The sequence below is a fragment of the Notamacropus eugenii genome, chromosome 4 (assembly GCF_028372415.1).
Source record: "Notamacropus eugenii isolate mMacEug1 chromosome 4, mMacEug1.pri_v2, whole genome shotgun sequence".
Lineage (NCBI taxonomy): Eukaryota > Metazoa > Chordata > Mammalia > Diprotodontia > Macropodidae > Notamacropus > Notamacropus eugenii.
The window spans coordinates 48,469,140-48,486,946 of NC_092875.1; the positions used below are offsets into that span (position 1 = coordinate 48,469,140).

At 37.5% G+C, this 17,807-nt stretch overlaps 1 protein-coding gene across 4 annotated transcripts in view; it reads left to right on the forward strand.

The window, feature by feature from the left end:
• EP400 (E1A binding protein p400) overlaps positions 1-17,807 on the forward strand; it is a 134,693-nt gene that overhangs the window by 67,410 nt on the left and 49,476 nt on the right. For 2 of the 4 annotated variants that reach the window (XM_072600780.1, XM_072600782.1), the window contains 10 exons: positions 4,070-4,260; positions 4,789-4,966; positions 7,690-7,826; positions 10,126-10,295; positions 10,615-10,789; positions 10,910-11,046; positions 11,657-11,843; positions 13,052-13,218; positions 14,847-15,031; positions 15,949-16,191. In XM_072600780.1, the coding sequence (XP_072456881.1) occupies positions 4,070-4,260; positions 4,789-4,966; positions 7,690-7,826; positions 10,126-10,295; positions 10,615-10,789; positions 10,910-11,046; positions 11,657-11,843; positions 13,052-13,218; positions 14,847-15,031; positions 15,949-16,191 (1,770 nt within the window). The remainder of the gene's footprint in view (positions 1-4,069; positions 4,261-4,788; positions 4,967-7,689; positions 7,827-10,125; positions 10,296-10,614; positions 10,790-10,909; positions 11,047-11,656; positions 11,844-13,051; positions 13,219-14,846; positions 15,032-15,948; positions 16,192-17,807) is intronic. The other 2 variants (XM_072600781.1, XM_072600783.1) reach the window with 1 other exon arrangement.

Below are 17,807 nucleotides of genomic sequence, written 5' to 3' on the forward strand. Positions count from 1 at the left end.
GTTAGAGCAAAGATCCCTATCAACATCAAATTAGAAATCTAAAGATGAGGAGAATATCCACAATTGGAAAAGCTTCACCTTGACTTTAAAAATGAACTCTCAGTGTTGAAAAATTACCATTGAAAAAAAGCAGAAATATTGATATTAATTATCACCATTTCCTGTAGATATTTAACTGATGTAAAATAATTGCCAGAACGTGGAGGCCAAAAGAGCTCAGAAATTGCCTTGGTCTGTGCACCCCTGATTTTGCCAGAAAGAGAAAGAGGTCAGCCAAAGGCAGTACTTGTTTGAATATCACTCAGCCTAATTGCCGTGGGCTACCCGAGTCTGCTTACCTTTCGCAGGTCTTCGGTGATCAGCTGGATAAACGTATTGAGAGAAGAGACTTTTCAGAGTCAAACAAGGTGGTAGGCTTTATTCAGGGTCTTAGTTATGTATCCATATGCAGGGCGAGTTCTTCCCCAGGAGAAAGGAACCCCTCTCCTCCCAAGGAGCAAGGATCATACAGCAAGAGGACGGGAGCGGAAGAGCGTAGGGACCCTCTTCCCTCCAAGGACCCTGCCGCAAGGGGGGCCCCCTCAAGCTTTCCTGTCCCTACTTAAGCTCTCCCAGCCGCATAGTTTGCACGTGAATACCATGTGTGCTCCCAGCCCCTAGCTTATTAACAACAAGTGTGCTCAGACCACGGACCAATCTCAAGGGTGGGATGCTCTCCCCAGCAAGTTTCCACTGAGAAGAGGTGGAAAAACAAGATAGCCTGTGTTTCACTCCTCAATTCCCAGCTGTTCCCTGGGGGGCCTCGTGAGAGCTCTGAGGTTTAGAAGCCCTCACCTTTACCTGACCCGAGACTGTTCATGTGAAAACCGAGCTTACACCCCAACAGAATATAAATCCTATGGAGCAGGATGGTGGAAGATTATAAACAATATTCCCTTAAAAACAGTGAAAAGCACTGGGAAATGAAATTAAATTGGTGAAAAGCTTGCATTTAGGTTCAAGTGACTTAAGACATTGTGTGTTCATAAACTGGCAGAAGGACAAAAAATAGAAGTAAGATGGAGCAGTTGATCAGTATGAATTATAACTTTTTTCATTGTTAGTAAAGCCAGAGGAGTCACCACATTTGATCTCTAATGCCTTAGTATCAGACATGCTATACAGACCAAACACAAGATAGCACTAGAATGAAAAAAAGTCGTATACAGTATTACCTTCCTCAGAGGCAGCCACAAGAACATTTTAACTGTTTACTCATGCCTGCTTCTCATCTTCATAAAATCTTGATGTGAATAATTTGCATATGAATTGAGAATTTTATTGGTGCAAATATCAGAATGGGACAGGAAATCTTTTGCTACTAATTTTCTAGACCAGGCCACATCTATTAATCTTCATTTGACGGAAAAAGTATCCCACTGTGATTATTAAAAATATTTTTTGATTAGTTCTGTTTTTATGTTATCTTTATTTGCAAATTTATCCTTCTTCTTTCTCACCACAGCAAACTATCTCTTATAATAATGAATAAAAAATAGAGAGGAAGAAAGTAATTCATCAAAACCTGAATGGTCTCCCACCTCTGGACAGAAATGAGATAATTGTGTATTTTCTCTTCTCTGTGACCAGACTTCATCATTCCGATTTTTTTATTGTTGATTACAAAAAACAAAACCACTTGACTCAGAACAAATTATAATAATAATGTTTTTGTTGTTGTTCAGTCATTTTTAGTTATATTCGAGTCTTTGTCTCCTTATTTGGAGTTTTCTTGGCATTTGGTTTGCCATTTCTTTCCTCTAGCTCATTTTACAAATAAGGAAACTGAGACCAGTTAGGGTGACTTGTCCAGGGTCTCCTACCTATTATGCATCTAAGGCTGGATTTGAACACAGGAATACGATTTTCCTGGCTCTAGGCCTGGCACTGTGCCACCTAGCTGCCCAATGTTGATGTTAGCCCAGTTTATATAGCGCTTTAAGTTTGCAGAGTATTTGGTATGTATTTTCATTTGAGCAAAAATAGTCTTTAAAGTCTTTCCTCTAAAGGACTATCTCATATATGTATTATATGTGTATTATGTATGTATATATGTATATATGTACATATATCATATATGTATCTCATATATATTAGCCATCATAATAACTGTTCATGAATCTTTTAATCAGTAACTTCAGTTGAGGCCATGAAATGGGGAGATTTATATCTGCCAAAGATACTATGGAGGATGTTTTATGTGAAGTCTGAATTGTTGGTGGGTAGGTCCTTTTATCCTGTTAGACACAGTTTCTTTTAAAAAAGTGAATATTAAATTTAACTTGTGGTAATAAACTTGCTGTTTTTTGTCCTCTTCTTAATTTCCCTCCTATTTCATTCATTTTTTCACTGCTGTCATTTTCCTTATAGAAGTTCTCCCTTACAGCACACAAGTATTGTTAAGAAAATATATTAAATACAGAGTCAGTATGATTGACTCTGGTCAATCATATGTCTTTGTCAACAGTCAGGAAGCTTGCACCATTAATCTTTTGAAGCCATATTTTGTCACTGCTAACCAGATTGTGAAGTATTCCAAAAGCTTCTCTTTGGAAATGATATTGTGCTGATTGTATCAACTCTAGTTACATGATAGGGCTTCCTCAGTGAGATCTGTGATTGTTCAAAAGAGATGGATCTGATCATCCATATAGGAAAAAACTAAATTGATAAAATCCCTGTTGTACATATTGTGATGTAAAAATTGATTGGCCATTCTTTTGAGTTTGTGTATGTTATGTTTGTTTTGGACAGACGCTTAATTTGGGTGAGTTGGGTGCATAATTGAATAGCAATAACAGAGTGGACTGGATAGCATTTGAAAAAAGTATGAATTGACTTTGGCAGAAGCTTATTCCTTCCCCTTCCCCTCCTCCTCCTCCTCCTCCACAATTGGTATATTCCTTTTCATGGGTCCCAAAGCATACTTCAGATTCATATTGAACTTCTTTATATTTATTGTTTGTATTTATATACATATAAGTATATAAAATATATTTTATATTTATTATTTATATTGAATAGTGTATTAAAACTCTCAGGTCTTTTTCAGATGAACTGTTGTCTTGCCATTTGTGAAGTTGACTCTTTGAACCCAAGTCTAAGACTTGACATTTATTACTGTTCACTTTGATCTCAGACTTGGCCTACTAGTGTAACCTGTTTTTTTTCTATCTTATCTGTCATTCCACTTGATCACTATTCTTCTTAGCTCTGTGTTATTAGGAATTTTCATAAGCATATCACATATGCCTTTATCCAGGTCAGTGATAAAAATGTTAAAAAGCATAGAGTTCTACTCAGATTCCTTGATAGTCCACTGGAAACCTCTTTGCAAGTTGACATCAAACCACTAATGGCCTTTTAAGTCGCTCTTTATTCTAACCTCCTGCAAAAATGTTATGGTTGATGCTTTAACAGAAATGTGTAGGGTCTGTATGGGTAAAGGGAGAGAAGGGTTTGAAGGGAAGGGAATTTCAGGCTTTGGTGTCCTGGGAGGGTTGGATCAAGCACAGATAGGCTTTGCAGGGAAAGTTAGGATCTGTTCTACCCAGACTTGGGTAAGTGGTGAAGTGCTTTGTTCCCTCTGCACACTGTGGAAAAAGTGTGTTGTTTATTTGTAGGGGGTTGCTGAAGAAGCTTTTGGTTATTTTGATTTGGGAGGTTGGTGCCTACCCCTAATGCAGAAGTTTATATGGACCCCTTTAGTCGTTTGTTATGCAGCTTTAGTCATATTGTGCATATTTTCAATATATTGGGAACTGCCCTTCAGGAGTTGTCCTGGATTCTCTTGGTATAGTCAGATTTGATAAACCTATTTTTTTGGGAGCTAATGATTTCAGCTTTCTCTGAGAACAGCTCATCTTTACTGATTTTTACCAATTACTTATGAATGCTTGAAGCAGGTAATTATCTTCTTTTTTCATCCTCCCCTTGCAATGTATTGTTTTTCTGTGCCTTTTGGATATTTGAAGTTCATTTATAAAATTAGGGCTGGCTGCAGTCTCATGAATTTTGTTGCATTTTCTAGACACAGAAGACTCTACAGGTGACAGAGTTTGTCAGAAGGAAATGGTTCTCATTGATTCACTTCTCATCATTGATCAGTGTAAAGGTGTGGAGAGACCAAATATTATGAAACCAAACACAAGAGACATTACTGAAGTAGCTGCTCTGGCAGAAGCTGTACTGCCCAAGGGCAGTGCTCGGATCACAACCTCGGTAATGCTTATAGTTCTTTTATAAAGGCTGGGAAGAGAAAACAGGGTCTAGGGATAGAATATGAGAAAAGGGTGGGCCTTTTCCCCCAACAAATTTTTGCCTTCTAACCCAAAAGTTAACAGTTAGGTAATATAAATACGGTGATTTTTTTTTCTTGGTATTTTAAATAGGACGTAAAGACTTACGGTACACTTTTCTTGTTAGAATGATTTTTTAAAAATTTCTTGGGATCATTGATGACTTTATATCTAAAATAATATTTTAATAATGTTTTGAAAAACTGTTTATCTTTTCTGCCAGGTATCCTTCCTTATTTTTCTTAGTTTGCTTTTCAAATATAAGCTTCTTTTGTATAAATTTTGTTTTTATATCACCTATAATTTCCTATATATTCCTTTTTCCTCCTCTCAGAGAACAGTGTTTTAATGCAGAAACAGTTCTTTAAAATTATGGTAAAAGTCTGACATGTGATATTTCACATGCCTGTCTTTGTAGCATTCTCTAATGACTTGTATGTGATTTCTACAGATCAATTTTAATACCCCATCTTTGTTGTATGGTGCACTAAGAGAATATCAGAAGATTGGACTGGACTGGTTAGCCAAACTTTACAGGAAGAATCTCAATGGCATCTTAGCAGATGATGCTGGGCTTGGTAAAACTGTACAAGTTATTGCCTTTTTTGCACATCTAGCCTGTAATGAAGGTAAGCATTTTAGTTTTTAGTGTCTTTCCATATATGGGTGTGTGTGTGTGTGTGTGTGTGTGTGTGTGTGTGTGTGTGTGTGTGTGTGTGTGTGTGTGTGTGTGTGTGTGTGTGTGTGTGTGTGTGTTCAATAGTGGGCTAATGTCCTATATTAATATCCACTGGTAAGCCTAGAGTTTGGCTAATATTAAGTATATAGTATTAATGTAAGTACCCCCTTCTCTGGGACTGTAGAAGCTTCTAGCTAGCTCTTTCTTCTTTCCTATGATACTGAGACAACCCAGTAATTCCAGGGGAGCACTGTACCTGGAGGGGTAACAGCATCATCATATGTTCCAAATGAACGACAAGTTTTTCAGCTAGCCTTTCTTTCTCCTTAGTATACTTTTTCTTTTATGGCTAATATGAGCCTCTGGCTCACTTTCCAGTCTCCTAATTCTCTTATCCTGACACACTACTCTAGGCTTGTACCTTTGATTTTTTTGGTAATTTTTCTTTCATGCTCTACCTAATTGTTCATACCTAAAGGTGAGTGTGTGTGTGTGTGTGTGTGTGTGTGTGTGTGTGTGCGTGTTTTAGTGAATCTTGAACATAACCTCAGGCTAATAAGGATGTTTCAATAAATAGCACCAGTAACTGAAATGTTACTGTAGAGTCCTGTGCTAGTTGTTATCCTAGTAACAAGAACAGTGAGCAAAGAATGAATTTTTCTTCTATTTAAACTTCGATTGGAACTAGCAGTATTTAATGTTTCTCTTTGTAGCCTTAAGTTATTAAACTGTTGACAGAACTTCTTAATTCAAAACCTGAAATTGTAGTAAGGCTGTAATAGGGACTGGATTTGTGATTTCAACTCCAGATGAAACTTCTTCTGCCAGTGCAGATTGTCACTTTTTTTCAGTTTAGACTTAGAGAGTTGTCAGGCAACGGAGAGGTGAAGTGACTGGCCAGCAGTCATGAAGCTCTGATATGTCAGAGGTGGGGCTTGAACCCAGGTCTGCCTCGATTCTAGGTCATTTTTTTGTCCACTGTGTTACCACACTGGCTCTCATAAAATGTAAATGTTCTTGTGAAATGCGGGCACAATTTTGTAATAATGTTTCCTAATCAAAGCAAAAGAAATAAGTATTTTGAAACCCAGGAGTGTAATTTTTTTTCTTTTAGGAATGTCTACATAATATACACATACTGATATTATTTACAGTATTTTTCACATTGTCAAGTCCATGACAACATGGACAGGGTCACTGGACCTGGGAGTCAGGGAGACCAGAGTTCAAATTTTGCCTTATGTCCTTAGTAGCTGTGTGGCCTTGGCCAAGTCATTTAACCTCTCTGCACCTCAGTTTCCTCATCTGTAAAAATGAGAAGTTGAGTTTGATGGTCTTTATGGTTTCTGCAAGTTCTCAGTTCATGATCTTGAGATACTATACACTTTTTTTCTTGATGTTTTTGGCGATGATGCTAATTGTAGGTCTCATTTATTATTGTGCTTTATGTTTTGAAATGCACTTTTCACAACAGTCTTGTGGTGTGGAGGGTACATGTGTTATCTACATTTTACAAATGGGTAAATCAAATCTCAAGAGAGCCAAAATGATTTGGAATTCAGGTGGTCTAGCTCATGGGTTGTTACTTTTTCCACTATAACACATGGCTTCCCAGTGTAAGAAATGAGGGAAGGTGGGTAGTCACGTGTCCTGTGATTGTGTAGCTAGCAGTACCCTTTAAGCAACTGATGCCATGTTTTTCCTTCTCTCTGTTTCTAGTACCTGGGGTAGAGAAATGAGATTCCTTGGCTTTATAGTGTTAGGTAGAGAAACTGATTACCTAGAGAAATGAAGATTCTCCTTTTCTTCACTTCTCTAAGGGAAGATAGAGTGGATATAGGCTTTAGATGGCAGCTGAACTAACACTTAGCACAGTACATGCTTAAGAAATATTTATTGACTGACTATTCACACTAGTGTGAACTCTTAGTCTGGAAAATAAGAATTTTAACAAATTAGACCAGGTGTGGTATTTCTTGGTGCCATTGATGCTTCTTGACTTGTATAATCTTGGTTCAGATCTAATTAAGGTTTTCAAAGATCTCTTGCCAAGCTTAGACTTAGTTGACTCTCCAGACTTCTGATTGCCATGTCTTTACAAAGGACTTAGTACTCCAGTGCATCTGTGATCCTATCAGGGTGGATATTCCTTTCCTTGTGTAGCTTGAGACCCACTCTGACCTGCCCATCCTTTGCTATCATTATAAGAACGTAGTTTGACATCCTTTGACTAAACATTATAAGAACATAGTGTTCTAAGCCATGAGTTGCCCCTTTAACAGTTGGATAAGTATTTTAATGGTTATTGTTATGGGATAATTGTTATAGATGAGAGTCACATGGGAAAGGTTCACAGGCTGTGCAGGCAGAGATGAGTCACCAGTCTTCATTGTTGAATGGAGTACCTGTACCTTGATGTGATCACAGATCTATTGAGGTATTAATTAGCATCTGATCAGATCTCTCCATTGTTCCCAAACTGTGGCAATGCATAGTTAAGAACAGCATTATTTATGAGATAAATGTTTTTAATGGTAAGCATTAAAGAATAACAAGTCTACTTATTCAATGTTAGCATTTATTTGTGACCTTAAAATTTATTTAGCATTTTAGTTAGAATATTTGAAACCCTGACACAGTTCTGTACAGTGAGAATAATTTTTGTTTCTGCAGGTAATTGGGGCCCCCACCTTGTGGTTGTGAGAAGTTGCAACATACTAAAATGGGAGCTTGAATTGAAACGTTGGTGCCCGGGGCTAAAAATCCTTTTGTACTTTGGCAATCATAGAGAACTTAAAGCAAAGAGACAGGTATTATTATTATTATTATTCAAATTAAAAAAGAAATTCATGTTTACAAGAACAGTATGAAACTTAAATAAATAACACATGGCCAAGAATATAGTTTTTATTGGCATATTTTCTAGCTTCAAAGGATATCTTTTTAAGAGGCTGTCTTGGAATATACTGGGTTTCTCCTCTGAAAGTCTTGTTTGGGTTTGAGGTTGGAAGAAATGGTGTCTGAAGGCCCTTCCAGCTCTGAGATGGTGTAATTCTGTGAAATCATTACTGAATTGTAAGCTCTTTGAGGGTAGATATTTTGACTTGCAAAGATCCAGCATATATACAAATGGTCTGATTTCTCTGACGACACAAGTGGGGTGGTATGTATGGAGAGATGGGGTTTCTGCTTGGATTATGAGAAATATTCCTGTAGTTGCTGTGTCCTTTCTTTACAGGTGGTCAGTAAGAATTAGAAATCAGACATTTCCCTGGCAACAAAATGCTAAAACTTTAAGAAAGTACCATTCCAATGCCTTGTTATAATGTGAAGGTGACTCTGGGTTCTACAAGGCTTTGCCAGTGGAGCATAAATTCAGGTTTGACCAACCTCTCAAGAAGACAATTTGTTTTCTGAGCACCAGCTTAGCTTGGTTCAGAGTCTTATGACCAGAGAGTTGGCCATCAGGTGATTAATTGTTTTAGCCACAGTGTGTATGGTTTGCAATCCTTCTTGTGTTGTTTATTCTGCACTTAGAAAATCACTGATCCTTAAAGTACAGTGTTGTCTATGGTGATTAGGTACCTCAGAGAGTACTAACTCATCACGTAGCTGAAATATGGTATTTATAGGTTAAATGGCTTTTGGGACTAGCTTTAGGAATCTATAAGAACAGTCCCCTTAGTGTCCCATAACCACTTGGTGAATTTTTGGAGTACCACCTTTTGTATTTCTTTTGCAATGCCTGGCATGTAGCAGGTAAATTAATGGAAACATTGGTATGGGGAATTTCTGGTGATGAACTGAAGTTCATCACTCAACCAGTGCAGACCAGCTGCCAACTGTTCTGTAATTTAAAATTGTAGAGGATTGCTTAGGACATGAAGAATGATTTGTCCAGAGTCACATAGATGGATGACACTTTTTAAGGACTTGGACCCATTTCTTCCCTTCTTCAAGCTTGTCACTCTGTCCAGTCACGGAAGGTTACAATTAAATTGAAAAATTAACTTTCCTTCCTAAAAAGAAAATTCCTAAATTACTAGAAAGACTTTTTCATATAATAGCTTAAGCTAGGGATGGCCTGTGGCCTAGAGGCAACATGTGGTCCTCTAGGTCCTCAAGTGTGACCCCTTGACTGTGTCCTTAGGTGCAGCCTTTTGACTGAGTCCAAGTTTTACAGAACAAGTCCTTTTATTAAAGGGATTTGTTCTGTGAAGTTTGGATTCAGTCAAAAGGTCACCCACACTTGAGTGTCACCCCCACCCCCACCCCTGGCTTAAGCTCTTAAGCCTTAAGTCTGCCCTAAGACTATTGGTATACCCTGTATTTTTATATCTGGAATTCTTAATCCTACAGTTTTAAGATTGTCAATTGGTTTATTATGGTAGCCTAAAATCATAGCAATAAAGTCTTCCAGAGACCGTATAATTCATGCGTTTTTAGCCTTTTTTTGTGTGGCTTGAACCCCTTTGGCAGTCATTTTGGTGAAACTTATGGACCCCTTATTAGAATAATATTTTTAAATGAGTAAAATAAAATACATGAGATTACAAAGGAGACTAAAGGTTAGTAAAAATAAAGATGTAATATTTTTCCCCATCCAAGTTGACAGACTCCCTTATATCTTTCCATGAATACTTTGGGAGTAGATGGCCCCCAGGTTAAGAACCCTCCTGTCCCAAAACACGAATCTTCTCTGCAAAGTGTAAATTTTATGGTCGTACTTCATCTCACCCTACTGTCTTTGCAAAGCGTCTCTCCTGTTGCTCCGATGACACCCTAGAATGGTCTGTGATAGTTTCATTTCCAGAATTCAGAGGAAGCCGCTTGTTGCTAACGTGATGGTGTCTTCCGCTCCTCTCCTAATGAGTCAGTGAAAGTCCCTGGGATGAGTGCACTAGAAAATGGCACTCAGACGCAAGCTGTACCCAGCTGCTGTTTTCTGTACAGATGTGGGCCAGTTGTTAAGGACTCCATGACTGCAGTTGTGACCAATTTAATTTTGTAGCAAGGAATGGGTCTTGGAATATTTACGAATATTTGTTCCATTTTTTAAGAAAGAGTAAATCAAAACAAGATGTTTAAGATTTATTTTGTATACTACAGGAATGGACTGAACCCAACAGCTTCAACATATGCATAACCTCTTATAAACAGTTCTTTAAAGGCCATCACGCCTTCATGAAAGTGAGGTGGAAATACTTAGTCGTTGATGAGATGCAGCAAGTAAAGAACATGACTGAGAAGCACTGGGAGGCAGTTTTCAACATACGAAGGTTGGACACATCAATAAAGTATTTTTTTTCTTCTAAATAATTCTGGACTTTTATGTAACTAATTGCATGTTGATTTTTAAAAGTTGTCCTTTAAAAAAATTTGAGTTCTGTATAATTATCTTTCAACTCTAACCATAGAGCAGGAGGGGTAAAAGAAGTCTCACTAGGTCATCTTGTCCATTTTATTTCTTCTAGGCAGGCCTACATTTACATTACTCATAAAAGATGGCTGCTTACTCTGTTCTTAAAATCTTCAGCACAGAAGAAATTTATAGATGGTAGTATTTCAAACAGTGTTTATTTCTTGGTTTATTTATAGCCAATTACGCCTGCTCCTGATAGACACACCTTTGCACAACACCTTGATGGAATTGTGGACCATGGTGCACTTTTTGATTCCTGGAATTTCTAGACCTTATCAGAACTTTCCAGTAAAACCAGCTAATGAGGAGAGCCAAGATTACTACCATAAAGTTGTCATAAGGTTGCACAGAGTATGTCATGCTACTTTTTTTCCAGCTATTTTTAAAAAATTAATTTTTATTCTAAGTAAATGTGTAACATAGTTCCTAATAAGAAGACTTACAAGGAATTGTATATTTTATTTTTTTCAGGTGACTCAGCCATTTATTTTGAGAAGAACTAAAAGGGATGTTGACAAACAGCTGACGAAGAAATATGAACATGTGTTAAAGTGTCGCCTTTCCAGTCGGCAGAAGGCCTTGTATGAGGACGTTATCCTTCAGCCCAGGTAAGAGTACCCTCAGCAGGGAGAGAGACATGATGCTACATATGTTATAATGTGACTTAAAAAGAAATGGCATTATACAGTGACTCACTTGTTAAATGTCCTTAGGCATATAGCTTGTTTAGTGGGAAGAGCTTTGCATTCAGAGGCAGAGGACTGATTTTCAAAAATTCAACTCTGCCACTTATTACTGCTAGCTGAGTGACTGTGGAAAGTTCACTTTCCCACTTTTGGACTTCAGTTTTATCTTCTGTAGAACTGGGAGGTGGAGGAGGGAGAAGAGGGAAGTTGAACCAAAAGAAATTTCTAAGATACCTTTGATACTTTCCAAACCTGATCTGGGGATGTAATCCTGCTGAGGTTTGGAGTATATATTCACCATTTCTGCTTGTGCTGCTGCAGCTGTTGTTCAGTTTACTGAATTTTGATTAAAAAAAAAAAGATGAAGCTTAGATTTTGCAATTGTAACAGATAAACATTGGAATTGATAGGAATATTTTGGAGAGAATATATTGCATAATTATTTTTCGGTAAATAGAAGAGTAAATAATCTATTGAAAGTCCATATGTAAATTGAACTAGATAACTTATCACTTGTTTCTTAAATGAACAGAACTCAAGAGGCTCTTAAAAGTGGGCATTTTGTCAATGTCCTGAATATTCTAATGAAACTTCAGAGGATATGTAATCATCCGGGTCTGATAGATCCCAGGCTTCCTGGTTCTTCTTATGTTTTGGAAACACTGGAATATAGATCTGCTTCTCTTATTTTAAAGGCATTGGAATGTGGTTTTTGGAAGGTGAGTAGAAAATTCATAAATGTAAAACAGTAGAAGTGAAGTGTGTGTGTGTGTGCGTGTGTGTGTGTGTGTGTGTGTGTGTGTGTGTGTGTGTGTGTCTGTGTCTGTGTCTGTGTCTGTGTCTGTGTCTGTGTCTATGTCTACGCCTGCGGAAGGAGTGTATCACTTGTTGATGTGTTATTTTGTGCCTGGGGATGATTGCCTGAATTAATGTCAGAGTGTTTAGAGTGGGATTATCTGAAGTGATTCTGTCACATTATTTTACCTATATTACTGTATGCTTGGCCCTGTGTTAGGCACCATTTTCCAGGTAAAATTATCAAAGCAACACAATAGAAAAATGCAGTAGAGAAAATGGAAGGAAGGGATGGAGAATGCCAGGTGAAAGAGAAACATGTTTAAGGTTCCTCTAACCTGTAATTTCATTGTGGTTCTACTACATGAGACCACTTGCCATTATGTGAACCCTTGGAAAACTTATTGTTCCCCCTTGTTGACCATCCCTTTTTTTCTTTCCAGTCTCATATAGTGGTCAGTTTGCTTTATAGAGGGGACACTATTTCTTTCATCTGGTTTCTTGCCCCCACTCCCCATTTACTTTTTATAAAATAAACATGTAACTTTTCTTTAGGTTCTATAAGATTTTGCTGCTGTTGACTTCAAGGAAGTCAATAAGGGATTTGAAATAACCAGTCTAAAGTGGAGATTTAAGGAAATGATAAAAAGCTTATGGTAACAGGCGTATCATAACAGATGAATCCTAAATGGCATTGAGCCTAATGATAACCTTTATTTCTGTTGCCTCAGTGTTCTTACCTGGGAGTTAGCATATGACTGGGAAAGATTACAGTCACTTGCTGCTATTTAATTTGGAGGGAGGCTGGGAGAAGGCAGGGACATAATGAGGAAACCAGCCCATCTGGGTTGTGCAAGGTGGGTGGTAGGATAGGCCAAAGAGCAGGGAGGTTCTGAGGTGCCTCAGCAGCTAGCTAGAGTAGTTGAGAAATAGAAATTGTTGGATGCTTTCTAGGTAAGTGTGGCGTACAGAAAGCAGAATGATGAGTTTGGGAGCAGCGTACCAAATCCATTGGAGTGGGGAGGGCCAGCAGGTCACAAGATGCCAGTAGGTTGAGCATTATTTTCTTTAGATCTAAAGGTACTGAAAACATAAGATAAGTGCTTCTTTTCTTTTCCTTTTTCAAAATCAGGAAGCAGATCTTTCTATATTTGATCTAATTGGATTAGAAAATAAAACCACTCACTATGAGGCACAAGTGTTGTCAAAGAAAAAGATAACTCGAAAACTTATAGAAGAAATCTTCAGTTCATCACCACCACCAGCCAGACCTAATGCCGTGAAACTTAAGCCAAGCAAGTAAGTTATATATTAAATGTGAGAGTATAATAAAAAATGTTTAGTAGGAGAATAATGCTGAAATTCTTCCCCACCTTTTAGAAGAGGATAAGTTTTTCCTGAGAAAGGGAGATTTTGGTGGTATAGTGGAAAGAACCTCGACTAACTCAGGACACCAATATATTCTAGTGTTAACAAACCCTGTATCCTTGAATAAGTTATTTAGGCTCAGCTTCTTCAGTTTCCTCATTGCTAAAGGCAAGAAGTGGGAATGAATGAATTCTTAGGTTCTCTCTGATTAGTACCTCTAGTTTCTCTTGGTTGTTTAAACTTTGGGCATTGTGTATAGACACTTAAGATCTTGGGCTTTATTTTTGACTTCTTTTTTGTATTTGACCTTTTATGAATTGGTGGGTGTTTATACTGCTATACTTCTGTTTTCTTTGTTGCCTCTTTCTGTAGTACCTAAATTGGGGATGTAAGCAGACAATCTTCTCCCTTCTCCATCTTTTTTAAAGAACTTTTGATTGGATTTGTAAGATACCTGACAATGAAATTCTTATCAGCCTTTAATTAGTTAGCTTCCATCCTCCATACTGAAGATACCAAGTCACTGAGAAAAGGGGAAATTCAGTCCGCTGTATTATAATCTGCAGGGGCAGCTAGGTGATATAGAACACCAAGCCTGGAGTTGGGAAGACCTGTGTTCAAATCCATCCTCAAGCTCTTACTAGCTGTGTGACCCTGTGCAGGTGACTTATCCCTGTTTGCCTCAGTTTTCTCATTTGTAAAATGAACTGGAGAAGGAAATGGCAAACCACTCTACTATGTTTGGCAAGAAAACCCCAGTACTCAGTAAATTGTTGTTACCCCAAAGTTTTAGCCCTAGCCTTTATAGCATATCCTAAACTTGTTAGACTTTTAGCACATTAATAACCAGATTAATAAATATTTTGTTGCAAGCTCCCACTTTTTTACCTCCTCTTCTTAATAGTATCCTGAAGTGCAGCAAAACTTCTGTGATGAAGATTTCCATAATTTGGAAATTAGAATTCTGTGTTTGGCCTGTGCTAGGTATACCTTTGCCTTTAAACTGTCTCATAACACCTTATGGAAAGTCCTACTTTTCTAAGCGAATTATTAGTGACAGGTTGTAGAGGACACCATATGGCTCACTTAAGGAAACATTTAATTTGTTTTATACATTAATTTTGTAAAAACTGGTGCTGCTAATTACTGATCAGTCACATTTCTTCATAAAAGCAGACTAGTAAGATCTCTTTTTGGAAACTTTTATGCATTTGAAAGTAATAAGTGAATCTTTAAAAATTACTCTAATTCAGAGAGCAGAAATTAGTGAAGTTTTGCTGGAACTATATAGAATTGCTCCTTTGATATCTAAATTGAATGATGTTTGAAATTGACTCATTCATGTACAGTTGCCAAATAACAATAAGCTTTCATAGCAACAAGAGTTATTTTTTATATATGATCTTTTTATGATTAGGAATGAACATGTTTTAAATCTTCATAAATATGAACTTTTTGAAACCAGAAGTACCTCCTCATTTGTTTGAAAGAACATGCTTTCTGTTGTCCTTGAACTCTAACTTGCTCTTTGCATTTTGTCTTGGTAAATGTGTGTGTAGATTGTTTCAACCTGTGCAGTATGGACAGAAGCCTGAGGGTAGGACAGTAGCCTTCCCAAGTACACAGAGCTCCTCACGTACAGTGTCTGCAGCAGCTGCCGCCGCCGCCGCCTCAGTAACTTCACAGGGGCAAGTCCGAGGAAGATCACCCATTGCCACATTCTCGGCCAATCAGGATGCAAAAGGTATTTCTGTAGTAGCTTCGTTTCTTTTTCTTCTCAGAAGTTCCCAAGGATCAAATTAAGTGCTGACTTTTGAAAAGAATGGTTTTTGTAAGAATGGTTTTGCCCTAGGCCTTGTAATTACATGCAGACATAGGAGGGCAGCTGCCCACATGATTCACTGCTCTGGAGATACCAAATATATTGTTCCAAGCATTTATTTTGACCAAATGACAGAATTGATCACTTATCTGGAATTTTTCTTTTACTAATAATGGTGCTGGAAAATATAGGAAAAATTGAGCTTGTGTAGGCAAGTGTATATTAAACCATATTTGATGTATATTTTTGGTTTTAAAATTATTGAAACCATATGATCTTGATTTTGCAAATTTTGTATGATATCTTTAAATATAAATGGGTTGTGTTTTTTAAAAGGGATAGAATTAAATGGCAAAAAAATAAAAATATGATTTAACTTTCAAGCATAGGGTTTTTCAGTCTTATTTCCATCAAACTTCCCTGAGGTACAAATTACAAAATCATTTGTCCCTTGACACAAAGATTCTTTGAAAAAACATGAAAGTGAAAATTATGTTTGTACTTGACTATTTAGAAAACAGTTTGTATTCGTTGTTTTTAGGTTGACAGCATGATTGGATTAGTCTCAATATTGTTTTTCTACTTAACTCTGAAAATGTGCTATTAAGATTGTTGATGAGCTCTTAAGTAAAAATATTTAGTAAGAATAAAATGAAGTGTTTCTCTCATATTCCATAGGCTATATTGGGCCTGTCCTGGAAGAGAGAGGAGTTCTCATTTGGGAAAAAATGCGAAATAATTTTTTTTCCTTTTTAATTTCTTTAAAATACCGGTTTGAAATATTGTCCTTGATTAAGAACCTCTAACAGCTTTGCACAAACAAACCTTATTGATTGCAGCGGCTGCAGCACAGTTTCAGACATCTCAGGCTCCTACCAGTGCTCCAAGACACCAGCCAGCAGCGACCTTCACCACAGCAACTAGCACAGCCAATCCTGTGAAACAGCGGGGTCAGAACTCAGCCCAGGCCTCCCAGCTAGGCCAGACCCAGCCCCAGCCCCAGGCCCCCTCGCACACCATCCAACAGAGTGTGCTTCCTCAGAGGCTGGTACTGACCTCTCAGGCCCAGGCACGGTTGCCTAGTAAGTGGCCTCCCCTTTCCAGGTTTCCCCACCTTTTTACTCCAAAGAGGTTGTACTAAGGACTTTAGAATGTATGCCAAGCCTTTACTGTCCCTTACTTTTTCTTTTCCCTGAGCCCTTGTCTGATGTACTGCCTCTAGCCAGAACATCATTTCCTGCCATCATGTAGAAGGGAGAATGATTTCTCCCAAGAGGTCAGTCAGCAGGACCTTCTTTCCCTGTCTCTTATTCTGTCTTCTAATCCCCATATATCAGACTCTGTGCTTTCCTCAAGCTGCTCACTGTGCTGCTTTGGTGTGCTAGGGTACAGTATGGGGACACGTAGGATCAAGGTTTTGGTGTGTCAATTTCGTTGCTCAGTTATCATAATAGAACCAGTTTAATCAAATGAAAGTTAATGGATCTAGATTTCACTTCTTTTCCGACTATGTGATTTGACTTTAGATTTTTTTCTTTAAATAAAAAAGATCATTTCTTTTAGTAGGAGGTTCTATCAAATTTTAGCTTGGAGTGAATATTTAAGCCCAGAAATGTTATAATATTTAATACACACACAGATATATACTCTCTTTTTTTCATTCTTCCACGGACATTTTTGAGTAGCAAAATTGTACAATAGCTTCTCTGGATGGAGGAAAACCAGATGAATTAGTGAGTATAGGCAGAGTGGCTCCATTTTCAAGCTGCTTCACATGTCTACTTGGGGGGCCAGTCCTCAGCTCGTGAGCTTGCCTGCGTTTAGTTGTTTTAAGGAAGAGGGCCACTTGAATATCGCCATCTTACATACTTTCAAGACTAGTCCCCTTTGCACAAAAAAATTCTTTGCTTATATCCCTTGGGGTTGAGAGGAAGATGCTTGGTTGTATTGAAAGACAAATGGTCTAGACATTCTCCAGCCTGGATTAGTCCAAGTTGAGTTATGACTTGTGAACTAAGGAAGGACTGCAGTGGCTGGGGATTTCTCTGAGTCCTGTTTCAGTTTCCTTCTTCCGCTCCTCTTACTGAGATGTCTTTAGGCAAATGTTCTTTACTAACTTCTCTATATCGCACCACTAATAAGCCTGATCTTGACTTCCTTGGGAGGAACATTGAGACTCGAATATCAACCATTGTATTAGAAAAAAGAAAAAGCTTCTCCTGTTAAAACCTGTGTACACTACCTTCTGAACTTGTGTACATATTATACATTAGGTTTTATTTAATTTACTTTTCAAGTAAAGCAGGCATTTTAAACAACGTGAGCAGTTTCACATTTTATCTCATAGCTTTCAAAAAAAATGTAGCACCAAATATCAGAAAATCTGGTGAAAATGTGAAACTTAACATTTTGAATAATATGTATATTAATTGATACTGTGTATACTATATCCAAATTTTGAACAGGTTGATGCTATTGAAATAGTTACCTAATCTTTCTTCGGGATGTAATGTTCTCATCTTAACTCTATGAAATTTTTCCATGGAGTTTGATTGAAAGATTGTTCATTTTTACATTATGAAAGCTTCTGAAGATCATAGGTTGATATGCGAGCTTCCTGGTACATTGCAAATAGATTATATGCACAAATGTACAATCCCTGTTTTTTACTTCTTAGTTTAAAATAATGTGCTTTCTG